The sequence below is a fragment of the Megascapheus bottae genome, chromosome 2 (assembly GCF_031878675.1).
Source record: "Megascapheus bottae isolate mThoBot1 chromosome 2, mThoBot2.hap1, whole genome shotgun sequence".
Taxonomy (NCBI): domain Eukaryota; kingdom Metazoa; phylum Chordata; class Mammalia; order Rodentia; family Geomyidae; genus Megascapheus; species Megascapheus bottae.
The window spans coordinates 86,267,382-86,285,429 of NC_143510.1; the positions used below are offsets into that span (position 1 = coordinate 86,267,382).

General features: G+C 42.7%; 1 protein-coding gene across 1 annotated transcript in view; it reads right to left on the reverse strand.

The window, feature by feature from the left end:
• The window catches only part of Bpifc (BPI fold containing family C), a 34,933-nt gene extending 17,025 nt beyond the window's left edge, over positions 1–17,908 (reverse strand). Inside the window, exons 1-6 of the mRNA XM_090357847.1 lie at positions 17,687–17,908; positions 7,399–7,522; positions 4,386–4,506; positions 2,643–2,771; positions 1,187–1,342; positions 1,000–1,063 (exon numbers count right to left, since the gene is read on the reverse strand). Coding sequence (XP_090213973.1) covers positions 1,000–1,063; positions 1,187–1,342; positions 2,643–2,771; positions 4,386–4,506; positions 7,399–7,522 — 594 coding nt within the window. The 5' untranslated portion in view covers positions 17,687–17,908. The remainder of the gene's footprint in view (positions 1–999; positions 1,064–1,186; positions 1,343–2,642; positions 2,772–4,385; positions 4,507–7,398; positions 7,523–17,686) is intronic.
• Between the last annotated feature and the right edge of the window lie 140 nt (positions 17,909–18,048).

Genomic DNA, 18,048 nt, shown 5'->3' on the forward strand with positions numbered 1-18,048 from the left:
GCCACAATATGGACACACAGTAGGACTTGAGAAACGTTTACAAAGTTGTGAAGAATCATCTATACAAAAGTCCTTTGTGGGGGAAGCAAGATGGCGCTGAAACAATAGGAGCCAGCTTAGATTTCTCTTACAAAAGTCCTTTGGATGGTACCTAGCATACAGGAGATGCTCAATAAATGTTTATAAAGAATGATTACAGCATGGGGCTAGGAGCCTGGCCTAGTGGCAGAGTGTTGGCCTAGCATGCATGAAGCCCTGAATTTGATTCCTCAGTACCACATACACAGAAAAAGCTGGAAGTGGTGCTAGTGCTATGGGTCAAGTGGTAGAGCACTACCCTTGAGAAAGCCCAAGGACAGTGCTCAGACTCTGAATTCAAGCCCCAGGACTGGAAAAAAAAATGATTATAGGGTGAACCGAACACAGTGGTTTGTACCTACAATCCTAGCTAGTTGGGAGGCAGAGTTTGAGAAGATTATAGTTCAAGCCTCGCCTGGGGAAAAATTAGTAAGACCCCCATCTTAACCAATAACTGTGTGTATGGTACACACCTGTTAGCTCAACTGTGTGGAAGTAAAAGTAGAGGAGGCTCAGGATCCAGGCTGGCCTGAACATAAACACTATCCAAAAAGTAACTAAAGCAAATGTGCTGGGAATATGGCTCAAGTGGTAGAACACCTGCTTTGCAAGCATGACATCCTGAGTTCAACCCCCAGTATCCCCAAAAAGTATAATGAAAGAATGATAGGGCCGGGAGTTTGGCATAGTGATAGAGTGCTTGCCTAGCATTCATGAAGACCAGGGTTCAATTCCTCCATACCACATACATAGAAAAAGCTGGAAGTGGTGCTGTGGCTCATGTGGTAGAGTGCCAGCATTGAGAAAGTCCAAGGACAGTGCTCAGGACCTGAGTTCAAAGCCTAAGACTGGAAAACAAAAGAATGATAGCTCTATAGCTGATGCCATTTTTATCATGTTGTCTATTGTCTAAAGACTCACCAATTCATTTAAGTTCCTTAAAATGGGTTTCTCCATGGGTTCAGCAAAGGAATTATATAGGACACTAGAAAGAGCAGAAACGCAGAGTTAAGGACCACAGTCTACCATGGATAAGCCTTCTCCAGGCAGAACCTGAGCGTCCATCCTCAGGCCTACCTGTACTGCTACCTACAGTCCTTGCACTTACCTGAGCCCTCCCACAAATGAGACGTGGGCATGGTTCACTTGGGCATAGCAGTCTTGGAGCTTCAGGACTGGGTGACCATAGGCATTTCGAGTTAGAAGAATGATGCCAGTAAAATAGACTCCAGAGAGATACAGATCAGCCTCCCCTTTATCGTGACTGTGCAGAAAGAAAGCACCAGGTTATCCAACTTTGTGTCAGACATGGAGATGGGTCATCTTTCTCACACTAGCCAGAGACTCTAAGCTCCTGGAGGGTAGGTTCTAGATTCCTGATATCTGTGACAGGGAGAAGTAGGAGCTGAAGGAATATTTACTGAATAAATGAAATAATGACTGAACGCTCTTGGATACTGTACTTATTTCACCTTGAGTGGTAGTGGGTGAGCATCTATTTAGCATGGTGGGTATACTCCACTATACAAACATCTCATTCCAGAGGGCCACAGATTGGGGTGTGACAGAGCTGGGGAACCCCTCGAGGCAGTGGACTGCGTGTCCCTAGCACAGAGTAAAGGTTCATACACAGTGACAAGTCATGAGAGACGTGGAAGAACCTAGGAATCTCCATTGTTATGGGGGAGGGGCATGGTATTTCTCTGCAGTCTGCAGGACTGGAGATTTTTTTTTTGGATGGGAGTGGGGAATGGCACCCAACAGGCACTCAATAAGTGGTTGTAGAATGACTAAGTGAATTAAGGAATGTGTTATTCTGGGGTACCAACCCGGCCACCTACCCAATATACCCAGTATGGTAACTTGCACAAAGCAGGTGGAATGTAAGGATACTTTGATCTTGACTCCTTCTATATGGGTGTGGCAAGGCCTTGGTTTGGGGGAAGAGCTGGGCTCAAGCTGACTACCATTCTTCAGCCTCTGGATGCTGCAGGAGGCTCCATTTTCCATGAGTTACCCATGTAGATAGGGAAGTGCCTAGAACATCTGGTTTGAAATCACGCAACCATGTGTTGGTAGGCCTACAACATCAAGAGCTTGTCTGTCTCTCGCAGAGATGTCTCAGCCTTGGGAAATGACATTGTATCATCTGTTCTGCTTTTGTACTTACTTATTTTGTGCTGGAACTCAAGTGCTCTACCACTTGAACCTTAGCTCTGCCTAGTTGGCTAGTTGGACTTAAGAGGCTCACAGACTCTCCTGACCTGTCTGACTTCACACTGAGGTTCTTAGATCTCTGTCTCCTGAGAAGCCAGGATGACAGGCATGAGCCCCCATCACCAGCAGTTGCTGTACTTTTAAGAGAAAGATGAATTTCACCCACCCACTCCCAAACGGGAACATCCTTAATTAACATACCATCTGGAAATAATGCTCTTGAGAAAGATGATTAATAACAGAGAGAGAGGTCTAACATTGACAACAAAAATGGTGAATTTGTGCATGGCCTAGTATTTGTTCCATTTTGTCTCAGAATGGTGGCAGCCAGACAATGAAATACTCACAAAAGAGGAGACTTGACTTCCCAGTGGTTGCTGATGTTGGCTGTGCCGTGGTTGGTGAGCACTTTGAGTCCCACCTCTGGCACAAAAGCCAATGATGTATTAGGAAATGACAACGCATTGACTTTTATGCTGCAAGACAGGAAACAGGAGTGTTAGAGCAACTCTTCTGCACATGTCTAAGTACAGAAAAAGTGAAAACACTGGTGGAATTCCTACAGAGGAAGGAGCCTCCAGGATGTGCTGTGGTCTCCACACTGCCTCCTCAAGAAGCTCTGCTGTCTTCTTAGGAGAGAGAGCAAGATTAGAAACTACTTCTTTCATTTCCTTTCCCTCTTCCTCTTCCTCCCCTCCTCACTCCCTTCCTCTTCTTCCTTTTCCATTTCCCCTTCTTACTTTCCCCTTCTCCCTTCCTCCCTAAATTCCCCCACCCCTGTCTGTCTCTGCCCCTCTTTCTTCTTTCTTGTCTTTCTATATCCATTGGAGCTTGAACTGAGGGCCTGGGCACTGTCTCTTAGCTTTTTGACTAGTTTGATGTTCTACCACTGAGGCTATATCTCCACTTCTGGCTTTTTGGTGATTAATTGGAGATAACAGCTTCAGACTTTCTTGCCCAGGCTGGAACCTCAACTCTCAGATCTCAGCCTCTTGAGTCATCAGGACTACCAGTATAAGCCACTGGCTCCTGGCCTAGCCAGTTGGATTTTTAAAAAAATAACTGCTGCAGGAAATGCTAAGAGAGCAGTAAATCATCATTTTTCCCAGGCATCTACCCAGAATGTCACAAGGGAGGATACAGTAAAGACACTTGTGCATCCATGGTCATTGGTGCACAATAGCCAAGGAATGGAAATCACCCAGATGCCCTACAAATAGATGAGTGGATCAAAAATGTGAAATTAAAAAGATTTATTGTTGGGGTGATGTATAGAGGGGTTACAGGTAGTGGATACATTACTTCTTGAACATTGATACCCCTTCCCATGAAAGATGTGGAATTTTACAGAGCTGTTAGCATTTTTCTAATAGCTGTGTAAAATTCTATGTAATTTTCAGGGAAATGGATGGACCTAGAACAAACCATGTTAAGCTCATATTTTTCTCTCCTATGCAGAAGGCAGATCTAAAATACAACTGGACATGATAAATTGTATAGGACTCTAGGCATTCACATACAGTGAGACCAAAGATGGATACTCTTAGGGGAGGAACACAAGAAACAATACTAATGTACATCTGATCATACAAAATAATATTTATCGAAATGACCTCCAAAGTAAACATCATTCTACTATTTATCAATTAAAATACAGTCAAAATATCTTCCTTAAAGCCAATATGCATTACATATTAGAATATCAAAATACAGCTAACATAAAAATTATTCAGTGGTTTTGCTTTTTTATTCTGAATTTTAGGCCCCACATTTTTTAGGCAGAGGCTTTACACCTGAGCCATGCCTCAGTCCTGTTTTATTTTTGAGTTAGGATCTCACTTCCTTCGATGAGTGGACTGTGATATACATATTTTAGGCTTCCCAGTGAAGCTGGGGTGACAGGTGCACAACACCACACATCTATGGGTTGAGAAGTAGGGGACCTCTCATGAACTTTTGTATCTAGGCTGGCCTCTAATCATGATCCTCCCATTCTCTGCCTTCCAGGTAGTTAACATTACAGGTGTGAACCACTTTCACAGAGCCCGAGTTTGTTGCGTGAGACAGAAAAGCTCTTTTCTTTTACTTACTTTGAAAAATTGTAATTCACATAATCAATCTTTAGAAATTCAAGTGACTCAGAACCTGTGATATCTGGAATGTTCTTTTCCTTAATCATTTGCTCAAGCACCTTCATCCCAACTTCAACACCTGTAAAGGAGACAAGGTTGTGTCTGTGGCTAATAACAAAGACGATGAGACGGAATCATTTAATCCTACAAATACAAATGGTTGAGACTGACAGACTCTTAGGCAAGAATACAGTGTCCCTACAACGGAGAAATGACTGTCCCTGCTTTGCCTGTAGAAATATTGGTCCTCAGGGTGGCTAAAATCGTGAGAAATGTTCATTGTGTACCCAGGCCCACAGCCTGTGATCACTGTAGGGATGCCACTGTGCTCTTTGCGAATATTGTCTGTATGAGGGCTGTCTGCCCACAGGGGTTAAGGCTCAGCCAAACCAAAGAGCTAATGTGCTAATGTGACTCCAGAATCTTTGTCTTACTGCCATGTCTGGGAAGTTCCCCTGTCTTCATCTTGCCAAATTTCTTTAACTTGTCTTTTTTTTAAAATATTTTTTATTGTAATCAATAGAAGGGTTACATTATATTTGCCAGATAAAAGGTACATTAATTCACGTACTAACTTGTCTTTTTGACCTTAGGTCTGTGGACCTTATAAAGAATGTTGAACCGCCTGAACTCGCAATGGAAAACTGAGTGGCTCATGTGGGGACTCGTGCCTTCTTTTTCAATGGTCAGGGTGTGAATCCACATTTCCAACTAGATTCTCCAAGACTGCTATTAAAAGGTAGGTATTCAGCCAGGCACCAGTGGTAGTTCATGCTTGTTATCCTAGCTACTCAGGAGGTTGAGGTTCAGGGTTCAAAGTCAGCCTGGCCAGGAAACTCTGTGAGACACCTATATATTTAATCAACTACTTAAAAAAGCCAGAAGTGGTGCTCTGGCTCAAGTGATAGAGTGCTAGCCTTGAACAAAAGAAATTCAGGGACAGCACCCAGACTCAGAGTTCAAGACCCAGGACCTCCCTCTCCCCAACACAAAAAAGGTTGATATTCATTGTGGGAATAACCCATCACATCAGCCCATCAGCTTCTTTCTTCTCTCTCTTTCCCCTGCCCTCTCTCTATCTCTTTTTGTGGGTCATGGGGCTTAAACTCGGCCTGGGCGCTGTCCCTGAGCTCTTCAGCTCAAGGCTACTGCCTCACCCTTGAGGCAAGCCCCTCTTGCAGTTTTTTCTAGAGGTTAATTGGAGATAAGAGTCTCCAGTCCTTTTGTGCCTGGGCTGGCTTTGAACCTTGATCCTCAGATCTCAGCCTCCTGAGTAACTAGGATTATAGGCGTGAGCCACTGTAACCAGCTCTCTCTTTTCTTTTTCTTCATTTCCCTTTTTCTTTTCTTTTCCTTGATTTTTCTTTCTTCTCCTTTCTTTTTTCTTTTTCTCTCTTTTTTCTTTCCTTTCCCTCCTCCTCCTCCTCCTCTTCCTCCTCTTCCTCCTCTTCTTCCTCCTCCTCCCTGGATTATAGGCATGAGCTACTGGCATGGGCATGAGGTACCATATTTGTCATTACTTTTTCAAGGTGAAATGCTACTTTCCAAAGGACCTATACTAAGGATAAGGACAGAACTGACATCCACACTCATGGACTTCAGATTGTCCTTTTAAGTGCTTTGCTCTAGAGGGCTAGGGGAAAAATCCCCCACACTTAAAATAGTATAAGACATACCCCCTCCCCTCCCAAGGTACTGTGTATTGAACTAAGGCTTAGTACTTGCTAGGCAAGTGTTCTACTATTTAAGCTATGCTCCTAGACTAAGACTAAGGTTAATACTGTTAGAATGTATCTATCTCTGACATATATTACAACCCACATAAGCATGTCAGCATAGTGACAAGTGACATATGTGGATACACACATATGTGATCTCATTACTTCACACATGATCGTACAAGATGGGTCAGTTGACAATTTCCTACCCCCCATGAGCTACTGAGGAAAAGCAAGAAGCCATCCCACAAACTCAGGGCTTTGCACATTCTAGGCAAGTGCTCTATCCCCTGAGACATGTCCCCAAGCCCTTTCGTTTGTATTTTGTTTTTTGCTGTTAGCCTTGTTACAGCTGGCCTTGAACTCAAAATCCTCCTGCTAGTGTCTTCCAAATGGCTTGGATTACAAGCATGAAAACCCACATTTAGATGTTTTCCCTTGTGTTGGTCCTGAGGTTAGGTGGCTGAGATCTGAGGATCTTATTTCAAGCTAGGAAAGTCTGTGAGAATCTTATCTCTAATGAACTACTCAGAAAAAGCCAGAAGCACTGTGGCTCATGGCATAGCACTACCCTCGAGAAGAATCTCAGGGGAGTCTAGGCCTAGATAGCTAGACCACCAGCACCTGGTCATGCTCAGTTTTGATTTAGGCTCTCCCTGGCTTTTTATTTTTGCGTAAGTTGATCTTTCACTGTGTCCTCCTGTCTCTACCACTTCAGTAGCTGGGATTACAGAAAGACAGCACCATTCTTGGTTTGTAGTGGTTCTCAGTCTTCCGGAGTCTCAGACACATTTGTACATCTCATAAGCAGCATGAAGCTTCCCTTAAGAAAAATTCACCATCTATATAAAATCAAACCACTATCCACACTAAAATTTGCAAGTAATTGTTAGAGGATTTCACATTCTTTTGAACTTGGGAGCTTTAAAGTGCTTTTACTCTAAATTCCTTTCCTCCGGTACATTGTCATTTAGCACTCTGTAATGTTTATTGTTTATGTGCGTGGAAAAAGAGAGAGATAGCGTATGTGAGAGACAGATATAGACAGAGATTCTGTGGCTGTGTTTAGATATGCTTACTACTAAGTTAACTCTGGTAGAAATTTTATTGGGCAACTCTCATTTTCAGTCATTGTAGTCACTTCTGTATAAGGGACTAACCATGAAGAGTTTATTGCATTCATGAGAAAGTCCAAGTCACAAGTTTCTAGTTTGCATCATAAACTACTTGGACGCTGAAAGCCTCCAACTCACCATAGTTCAGTGCCTGCTGGGTAATTCTTGCCTTGATTCCTGGGTAAATGGCATGAGAGGATAAGATGTAGAGATTCCACAGGAGGAAACAGCCCCAGAACACTGGAATCTTCTTTATTCTCATCTGCAATAGACCAACACAGATGGCTCCTTTGTTAATCTTGTCTTATTCATTAGATAACTCCATCCTTGATTTCTAGTCTTTCTCATTTTCATTGCTTACTTCCAGGGCCACCTTCATCCATTCATGTATCCATTTACCCACTGACCCATTGCTTCTTCTGCTTAGTGACTCTGTATTAGATACGTGTAATATGGGGTTGCTGAGGCTGTGATGTACATGTTGGTCCCTGACCTCTTGTTTCCCACAGGTTAGGAAATGAGTATGTGAATACACAACCCACAGCTATAATATACAACACAACATAGTATAACACAAGGACCTTTTCTCCATGTCTCTGAAGATCTCCACGTTCTTTTTCTTATTTTTTTCAAAAGATCTCCATTTTTCTCTCCTTGACTTACTTTTTTCAAAGCACTTATCTTCTAGCATGATATATAGTTAATAATTTGTTTCCCCTATTGTGATTTTCTGTTTTTGTACGGAAAGACTTCAGGGCCTTGAACAGTGACCACACACACACACACAAACTTGTCATATATAAATAATCAATGTGTTCTTGTTAAATTAATGTTACCCCATGAAGAAACACCACCCCCTTTTCTTCTTGGATGAATCAAAGATGCCCATAGAAACAGGGATGGAGGCCAGGAGTTTGGCCTAGTGGTAGAGTGCTTGCCTAGCATGCACGAAGACCTAGGTTCGATTCCTCGGCACCACATACATAGAAAGAAAAGCTGGAAGTGGTGCTGAGGCTCAAGTGGTAGAGCTCTAGCCTTGAGAAAGTCCAAGGACAGTGCTCAGGCCCTGAGCTCAAGCCCAGGACTGGCAAAAAAAAAACACAAAAAAACCCCCCAAAAAGCAGGGATGAAGATTTCTTTTAATGACAGTCAAGTGAGTAATACATTGTCATGACTTCTTCCTGCTTTGGGAAGTTGACAACCTGGGTGAGCAATCACCAGTACATTCACTCATGTGAAAGACCCATTGTTGAGAAATACCACTGATTCAGCACACAAGGTCACATCAAGGTGACCTTGTGGAGGTTGTCTAGGAAGCGGAAGTTGTAAGATACAGGTGTTTCTGCGGGAGGAGGGCTGTGGTGAGGTCATCGGGCAAGGACGAGAAGAGAGAGTGGGGAATAGGATCAACCTGGACGAAGGAAGAGAGGACACAGAAGAGTAGGTGATAGGATGAAATCATAGGCATGGGGTTGATCAGGATGATTTGGGGCTTCAAAGCAAGGTGGGAAGATGGAGATGGAATACAGGTAAAGGGGCGTCCATAGGATCTGGAAGGAAAGGACAGAGTGGTCTGATTAGGGAATGAAGTATCTGGCAAGGCTGTTGTTCATCTTTTGTGGGCCTTGCTATAGTGAAATGGAAAAGGGTTCCTTCTGGACAGATGCCAGCCTATTTGTATAAAGTAGACCTAGAGAAAGAATTGTAGGAATCCAGCACACTACTGTAGGAGGCTTGGGTATCAAAGGCATTTTGCTTAGTGTACAAACTACCAATAGAAGGCCTGTGCTCACATTAATGAGCGTGCTTGTGGTATTTTCCCTGTGCATTAGAATTTGGGTCTTGACAGTAGTCTATCTTTGAATCTAGGTAAGCTTTCTCACTTGTCAATCCACTTGCACCATTCACCTAATCTCCCAGGAGCCATCTCTGTGCATTTGCCATTCCTGATCCCTAAATACATCCAAGTGTTCCATCCGAAGACATTGCTTTTGCTGCTTCCCTCTCTCCAGGGAACAAAAATAGACCAAAGGTTTATTTTAACCATAATGTTCTTTCTGAATCAGTTTCTCTCTTCCCTGAGCTAATATCACTTATCTTTGATCAAAACCTCATTTGTTCACAAATGTACACCACACACACACACACACACACACACACACACACACACACACACACACATACACATTTCCTTGTAGACCATCTGCCTCCCCTACCAGAGTGTACACAAGAAAGCAGAGACCTCATCTGGTTTGAAGACTCTGGACCTGGGATACAGTGGGTAACCGGTAAGTTTACTTAGTGGCATGAGCTGATAAATTAATAAAACAAGGAATTGATCTTATCTTACTCTACATGATGTGTTAGTTCCTCGCAATCGACACATCACTCACACACTAATAGAGCACAGGCCCCCATCACTACACGTGTTGGCTGTAGTCCTGGAGCAGAGTCCAGGAGGGTGGGTCAGAGGAGAAGAGAGCAAGTCTCTCAGGAGTGGTCAGAGTAATGGGACACTAGTGGAAGGGGTATGAAGAGCAGAGGCTCTTTACTATTAGATATTGAGGCATTTCAGTGTTCTACTTTGGCTTGGCTGTGTGCATCCAGTGTGATGGCTCCTCACTGTAGGATTGGTTTGGATTCTACAGAGCAATCTAAGAAGAGTCCTGGCCAGCAATGATGAGGATGGAGGCCAGAAGATGGTCAGAGTGTAATAAACACCACAGGAAATGCTGTGGCTGTGAGAGCCAGTGAGGAAGATTTGGTAGCATAGGAAGTTCTCTGGCCATGCAATGAAGAGTGATCTGAACTGGAAGAGATGTGAAGAATGGGGCCAGGAAGTGTGAAATCCTTAACATTCTGGGAGTCAGGGAGATACTAACAGCATCCTATTCTCTGGATGGAGGCAGGTCTGATGGCTTCTGCTGTGCTAGGCTTTCCTTGAGTCAAGGGATTCTGGAAAGGTTGGGCCCAAATGGATGGGATACAGAAGCAGGGATACCAGGGCTTGGATTTAGTAGCTGTTTAATCAACCAGTATATTGTGTGTCCACATTAGAATAGTGAGGCTGTTCTGGTGCATGGTTACATTAATATGGAGGCAATGAATTGTAAGTTTAGGAGGGCGTTTTGTCAGAGAACAAACCATTTTCATGGCAGTGGGAAAAAAAGGGTAAGAATGTTTGACTGAAAAGTCTATGCTCACTGGCCTTTATGAAAATTAAGGAAGAGAACTTGGGTAAATGTTGAGTGGCTTACAAAACTCTGGTTAAATAAGAAAGGTTCTAGAAAAAGCTGGGATAGCTGGGCACTGGTAGCTAATACCTATAATCTGAGGATCCTGGCTTAAAGACAGTGGGGACAGAAAAATCTGCGAGACTCCTCTTTCCAACTGACCAGCAAAAATTTGGTAGTAGAGTGGCTCAAGTGGTAGAATACCAGATTTAAGTGATAAAGTTAAAAAGGGCATTAGGGTACACATACAAACACAAGAAGGTTGGGACAAAAATGAAAACTCATGGAAGAGAAAGATGGAAGGCATAGCACTGACCAAGATGCATGGTCTTCATCTGACTTGGAATTTAACGTTTTTTGTACAACTATTTAAAATAATAACAAAAATAAATTAAAAAATGAATAAATCAAACCATCAACTCAGTACATCATCATCTATTTATCCAAGTTCACAGTGGAAAACAATACTTTTCTTTTTTTTAAGTTACACAATTTTCAAGGTAGATGTTACTATTACCTCATCCCTATTTTAGACACATAGACAGACTTATAAAGTCTGAATGACTCATTCAAGATTCCACAGGCAGCTGGGAATACAATCTCGTCTTCTGCTTCCCTAATTCTAGAGTTAATGCATTTTATTTCCATCAAATGACTTAGTAAAGACTAGTTTTCTTCATTTTCATCTGGAAATTTGAAACAAAAATCTTCTATATGGACACACACACACACACAACAGGTATCTGTAAGTTTTCAAGAATCCAAGTGTCTTTTCTTGGGCACCAATAAAGTTTAAATTCCCTTCCAGTAGTAAAACCTGTTCTCCACTCCTTGGTTATAGAAGTTTCTGAACTGGTATACTTTGATGGTAACCCAGGGCCCCTAAATCACAGAGAGAAAAACATGGTTTTCCTCTAGACATTTTATGAGTGAATGAAAGTGCTGGGATAGAAAGAGATGGATTGTGCATAACTTTTAGTTGAATTGTTTGGTGAGGATGAAAATTTATGGGCAGGGGAGGAGAAGCTTGTCAAGCAAGGAGGTGACTCTTTTAAAAGGTTAAGTAATTTGGCTGACAAGTAGGGCAGGGAGAGTTGCCTATTAAAACAAGGGATCAAAAGTGACTTAAAAGCCTCCTAGCAAGTTCTCTGTTTTCTGGCTTCTTAGCAATTGCTTTTAAGAGGAAAAGCATCACATTCATTGTATTTCCTTGTCAACTCAGAATACTATTCAGAGAATAATGGCCACTGAGCCATTCACCATCCACCTGCTGAGAATAAGAAGCCAGAAGTATAATTCTGGAATTTCCTGAGCCTCACAACTGGGCCTGTCATTGCTGCCCACTGGCATGGGCTTGATAGGCCTGGGGACATGGATGAGGGAGGGATGGGTGGTCACTGTAGTTTTCAACACAGACACACATTGAAAAATTTGACTTCAACAGGTTTAAAGAATTCTACAATGATAAGCCCATCCAAACATATTGGTTAAGACAAAACAACTATATAGACACATGTAAGATTGACAGGAATAGAGACCATTTCAAGGGATTGAACCCAGCCCCGATATCTGATTTTATCTTTTGTGCTGATACTGGGGCTTGAACTCAGGGCCTGACCATGAGATTTCTTTTCTTCTTTTTTACTTAAAGCTAGCACTATCATTGGAACCACAGCTCCACTTCTATCTTTCTGATGGACAATTGGAGATAAGAGTCTTACAAACTTTCCTGTCCCCACTGACTTCAAATCACGAACCTCAGATCTCAGACTCACGAGTAGGTAGGATTACAGGTGTAAACCACTGGTGCCAGGCTCTATCTTATTTTATAGCAAGATCTCCAAAAGACTCTGAAAATTTCTAAAAAGGCTAACATTGAAAATTCCTGTCAAGGTTAACACTGACAAGTTCAACCATTCAGGCAAGTGGGAGGGTAGTTTTGGTCTGGTAGGTTTCTAGGTCACTGATACTAGTTAAGACCTGACTCTAAAGTACAGATCAGAATAGCTCCTCAGTCCTAACCATGCCAACTGAGACACAAGATAAAATTTCCTGCCACATGCTAGATTCCTATTTCTTTTCTGATTATGGTGATTGGCATAAGTATTTTTGTTACAGTGCTGGAAAGGCAAAAATAAATACAGACCCTTAAACTACCCTCTTACTGCTCCATGATGCAAAATTGAATCCATATACCCAACTGGCTTTTTTCTCTTTCTTAAAGCTGTTAAGTCTTACTAAACCTCTTGTTTAGGAAGGTTCCAGACAGTCAAGAAGGACACAAATGATCGAGGCAGATGCAGTAACAACTCAGAGTACTTGACAGTTGATAATTTAAGGTGTCCTACCAAATCTGCAATGTCTCTAGTCAGAGATTTCTGAAGTCCGTGTGTGGTAGAGACCTAAAGTTTGTTCATAATTCTTACCTCAAGCACAGGAACTGTCTAAAGCTCCGGAGCTCCTTCTCTGCCCTCCGCCTTTGAAGCCCGTGCGTTCTCCACCCTGCGCCTTGAACTCAGCTGCTAAAGCACCAAGGTAATTAAGTCTTGAGTCATCCCAGTGGATGTATTTTTTTATGACTGTTTCAAAATGTGATGTATAATTGCTTCACTGCAATTACCCAATGGCATGAATGAACACTTCATCTCTACCCAGATGAACAGACAATACCACCTGTGCAATACACCTCTTTGCAAAACACACACACACACACACACACACACACACACACACACACACACACACGACTTCTGATGCACTCAATTGGCTGGGGGGAGGATGTCATTAAGGTGTAGAGACTGTGTCTAGCATGCATGGGCTGGATTATTAGCCCAAAAGGCTACTACACACACAAAAAAGTATAGCCTTGGAAGAGGTGGAGAATGGTCCTTTCTGGGATCTAAAGCCAGTTTCTCTCCAGGTCACAGCTCCACTATTGCATGGTTTGAAAATCTTTTGGATTTTCTGATGAATATCAGATTTCCTCTAAAAGCATAAAATTGAGAAACAACTAGGGTAATGTAGCTAGCATTTTTATCATCAAGAAGAGGACCACAGGTAGCATCTTGGAGTGTTCTCTCCTTTTCAGGTTACTAATGACTTTTGGTTCTTACATTTCTTCCACATAAGTTGTATGCATTCATCTACTATTATGTCACTTAATAGCTTTAGATTTTTCAAGACTATATGCATACCAATTTGGTTTTAGCCAAGGTTCCCTTTTCCCTTCCCTTCCTCCTTTTTTCTCCCCCTCCCTCCCTCTGTTCCTTCATATTTCTCCTTCCTCCCTCCCTCCTTCCCTCTCTTCCCCCCCCCTCTGTCTTTTGAAAGTATCTCTTGAACTCTTGATCCCCTACCTCCTGAGTGGTTGGTTTACAAGAATGTGCCTACAATGAGCATATCCAGCTAGTCAACCAGATGCCCAGGATCTGATGGCATAAACTTATTATTTTTCGTAATCTACAATTTCCTGGTAAGATAGTGTGACAATTTTGGTTTTCTCAAGGTGTAGGACTTTCAGTACTAAAACTAGGTTGGTTTGGAGCCAATCTGGAAGTTCAGTCCTCCTGGTAAGAATGTCATGTTCACTCGACATTGCCTACAGTTCTGACTGTCTCAATATAAAGCCATCTATCTGCATATCAGACTTTCTCTTTTGAACTTGGAAGTCGGATTGTGCTATTTTTAGGGGAGGCAAAATAAGAGGAGACAGGATTATGTGGATATGGGATAGGGTGAGAAGCACATGGGACAGTGTAAGGCACACTCAACTCTGGTCCCCTCACTGCCTCCCAACATGTGTGTGGATGAAATTTGGTTAAGAGAACCCTGCAAAGTGGCAGAGATAAAAAGGGGAGCTAACATTCATTAAGCATTTATCCTGCTTTGGGCCCCAATGCTGTTAACTTTGAAATCTCTGCTGAGACCCCGTGGAGGATGGATATAATCCCCCTTCCACCAGGTGAACACACTTGCCTCAGCTTAGGCCTGACAGCTAGCATTCAGGACATGGGTGTTACACTTTCAGGAGTTCTCCCTCTTAACCGTTACGCTATGCTGACGTTTTAGGAAAGTTACCAAAGGACAACCCACAGTTCAGCATATACAGACAGTCACGGAGAGAAAAGGATGCTGTTGCACAGTTACCTATATGGCTGCAGTGAACTAAATCTATGTGAGGAACACTGGTTTACATTTTCAAGTTACTAGTTTAATTCCAGGAGGCCTTCTCTGGTTAGGAATGGTGTATTTTTCTTTACATGAGTAATCCTACCTTCTGGAAGAATCACCCTGTCACCTGGCTCTATCCCAGGTTACAAATGTTTGAAACAACTCAACTGTAGGATATAGGGGACTACGGTCCCAAACTGAGTAAATATGAGAATGAATGGAGGTTGAAGGACTAAAGGCCAGAGGAACTATACATAAGCAGTGTGCCCTACTTGATAGTGTTGTTTCTCATAGGGCTATGGACTAGTAATTCTAAAGTCACTATACATATGCACTGGAATGACTTAAGTAAATGGATGGCGGGTAATTGGAACTAGGATTCTCATTGCTGTATTGGGAGGTTACAGATAAGCAAGGGAGGAGTCTATGACTCACACAGTAATGGATTTGTGTTGGACTGCTAAGCATAGGGCATGCTGAGCTTAGTATGTGGATTATTATTTATACAGATATCCCAATTCAGAAACAGTATACATCTTTGCTCTGTCACCTGGGAAGTCTAAAAAACAAAAATGTCCCAGCATGTATCTAGTGCCCAGAAAATAGTTCCAGAAAGAAAAAGCTAAAAAAAAAAATTTACAGCAAAACAAATGAGCCAAAATCCTCAGCATTGTCAAATGGATATAGGAGCCAATGAAAAGATTGTCCAATGGCTAGAGTTGAACAAGAACAAAAATCAGCATTGGATTATATTGTAAAAATATAATCAATACCTGTAAGTTGATACTATTGGATATAGATATGTTAGATCTCTGTTAGAGCAACAGAAGCAGTATCCAAAGTGAGCTTCCAAATAGTCATTTCTTGTGGTCTCCTCTGTATCTCTCTCCTGTCCAATGCAGTGCCCCATTTCCTGTCATTCCATGTAGCACTACTTTGGCTTTTCTATGTATGTGGTTCTGAGGTATTGAACCCTGGTCTTCGTGCATGCTAGGCAAGCTCTCTACCAGTAGGCCAAACCCCTGGCCCTGACTCACCATACTCTTACCAGAGATATATTCATATTTTCAGTCTTAGCATGGGTCCAGTATCTGTTTGATTCATAACTTCCTATCATATTTTAAATAGTCTTCTATGATTGGGAAAAATTCATAAGTCCTGTCTGTCTCAAAGGAAGGAGTTCAGCTTAGACTGGTTCTTACACCTGGAGTCTTGGCTATAAAAGAGACTAGAAATCTCTTAGTCTAATGCTCTCCTATAAGCCTTTGAATACAAAACAGATTGTTAAGGAAAACTGTAGCATTTTGGAGGAAGCTGGGGAAAAAAAACCCAAAAGAAAACATGGCACTTGAGAGTAGCTGATGTAGTGGCAGCCATTCCTCAGTGGTAGTGGTTAGAGCAATTTCCTTTAGCAGAAATTCTGTTCATGGTAGTTTCCTGATGAGGCTAGGGTTTCATCATGGTTTAGAGCTTTATTCTTGAAGACCCAGCCTCCGTGGAAGAGAAAAACTCGTGACAGTAGACAACTCTGTTTACAAGTTAATAGTGGTGGGCTGGGAGTTTGGCCTAGCATACACGAAGACCCAGGTTCGATTCTTCCGTACCACATACATAGAAATGGAAGTAGTATTGTAGCTCAAGTGGTAGAGCTTTAGCCTTGAGAAAGCCCAAGGACAGTGCTCAGGTCCTGAGTTCAAGCCCAGGACTGGCAAAACAAAACAAAAACCAAAAGCAACTTAGTAGTGGCTTCTCTTATGCATGTTCCTAATCATTTCCTTATCCCAAGGCTCTTTATCTTGGACTTACCCACACTGCCTTTCTTTCTGGATGCATGGACTCACTGTGGTCCTGCCACCCTTCTTCCACCCTGAATTTCTCACTAGATGAGGATCCACTTGGCACAGTTCCCCAGTTGCCAGAGCTAGCCTTACCTCAGTCATCAATGACATGCTTTTGACTTCTACAACGACAAGAGTTGATTTATTCAACTATAAACTATGCACAAGTAGGAACATGCCTTTTTGGTCTTTAAGTCTCCAGCATTCAATCACAAAGTAGGCAATATGTTTGAGGAATAAAGGCCAAGACATGGGTAAATGCTGCCATCTACTGGAAGAAACTTTACTCATCTCTTAGCAATAACATTCTTCAGGGATGACCCTTGGGTTAATAATTTGTCTCTTAAGTGGACTCTATGGTGCTCAGTCTCCAGGATAGTCCCCACTGCTGTTATTAGTATTTATGTTTTTTAATAGCTGATCTCTCCACACTAAAAGGATGTGGCCTTAGAAGCCACCATACATTGTTTCTGCCATGTTTGATTGGTGCCAGATCAACCTTTTAGTATGGCGAGATCAGCTATAAAAACATAATACTAATAACAGTGGCGGGACTGTCCTGGAGACTGATCATTGCTCTGAGGGAAGATAGCTGCTTGCCATATTATGGAGATACCACAACACAGTGAAAACCAGTGGCTTCTTGGTATTAATTATATGAATATGCCACCTTGGAAGCCAATCTTCTGGTAGTCTTCAGAGGACTGAGGTCCTGGCTATATATGAAACTGCAGAAGACCCCTGAGATCCAGCCCAGCATCCCAAATCCTTACCTACAGAACAGATCTGTGACACAACAGATGCTTTTTGCTTTAATAAAGAGCCAACAAACCTATTAAGAAACAATATAACAGGCCCTTGAAAAAACAGCCTTTACCTAAAAGCACAGTCTCCTTGGTTGGGCCCACAGATTAACTAAAAACAAGAGAAAAGCTTGTCAGCTCTCTGCCCATTCTGTACCTGTCTTTGTCCAGGATTCCCGGGTGGCTAAGGTGAGGGCCTCGGAGCAGACAGAATTGATCCAATCACACATCTTTGTTACAGAAACCCCCCTCCCCACCCACCCTTCTGAAAAGGATGGCGGATGGGAATCTGCATTGGTCTCATAATCCACTCTTGTCCTCCTGGCCCAGTGACACCCATTCTCTCGAAAAACCTACCCCCTTTTCTAAAAGTGCACATTACCTCTGGTGAGACCGTCTGCAGTACTGCCTGATTTTACAACTGAAACTTGCTCATGTGGCTTTACTTTAGGCCCCGGACCGCCCCTTCCCTGTGAGCTCCTCTGCTCCGGGCCCCTCGATGGCGATGGTTAAAGTCTGATCTGTTGGGGTGGGGGGGGGGGTCTCTGTCTCCTCTCTCCCCTTTATTCCGCTTGATCTTTCCTCACAAAGACCATCAGGGCCTCTGCAGCCAGGACGAGCTGGCAAAGACCTAAGCTGACCCACCTCGTGACACCTGGCCCCCCACCAGTCTCGTGGTTACGCGTGTTTTCCCCAGTGCGCCCAGCAAATTCTTCCTCTGCTTAAACCTAAAAGCAAACGTCT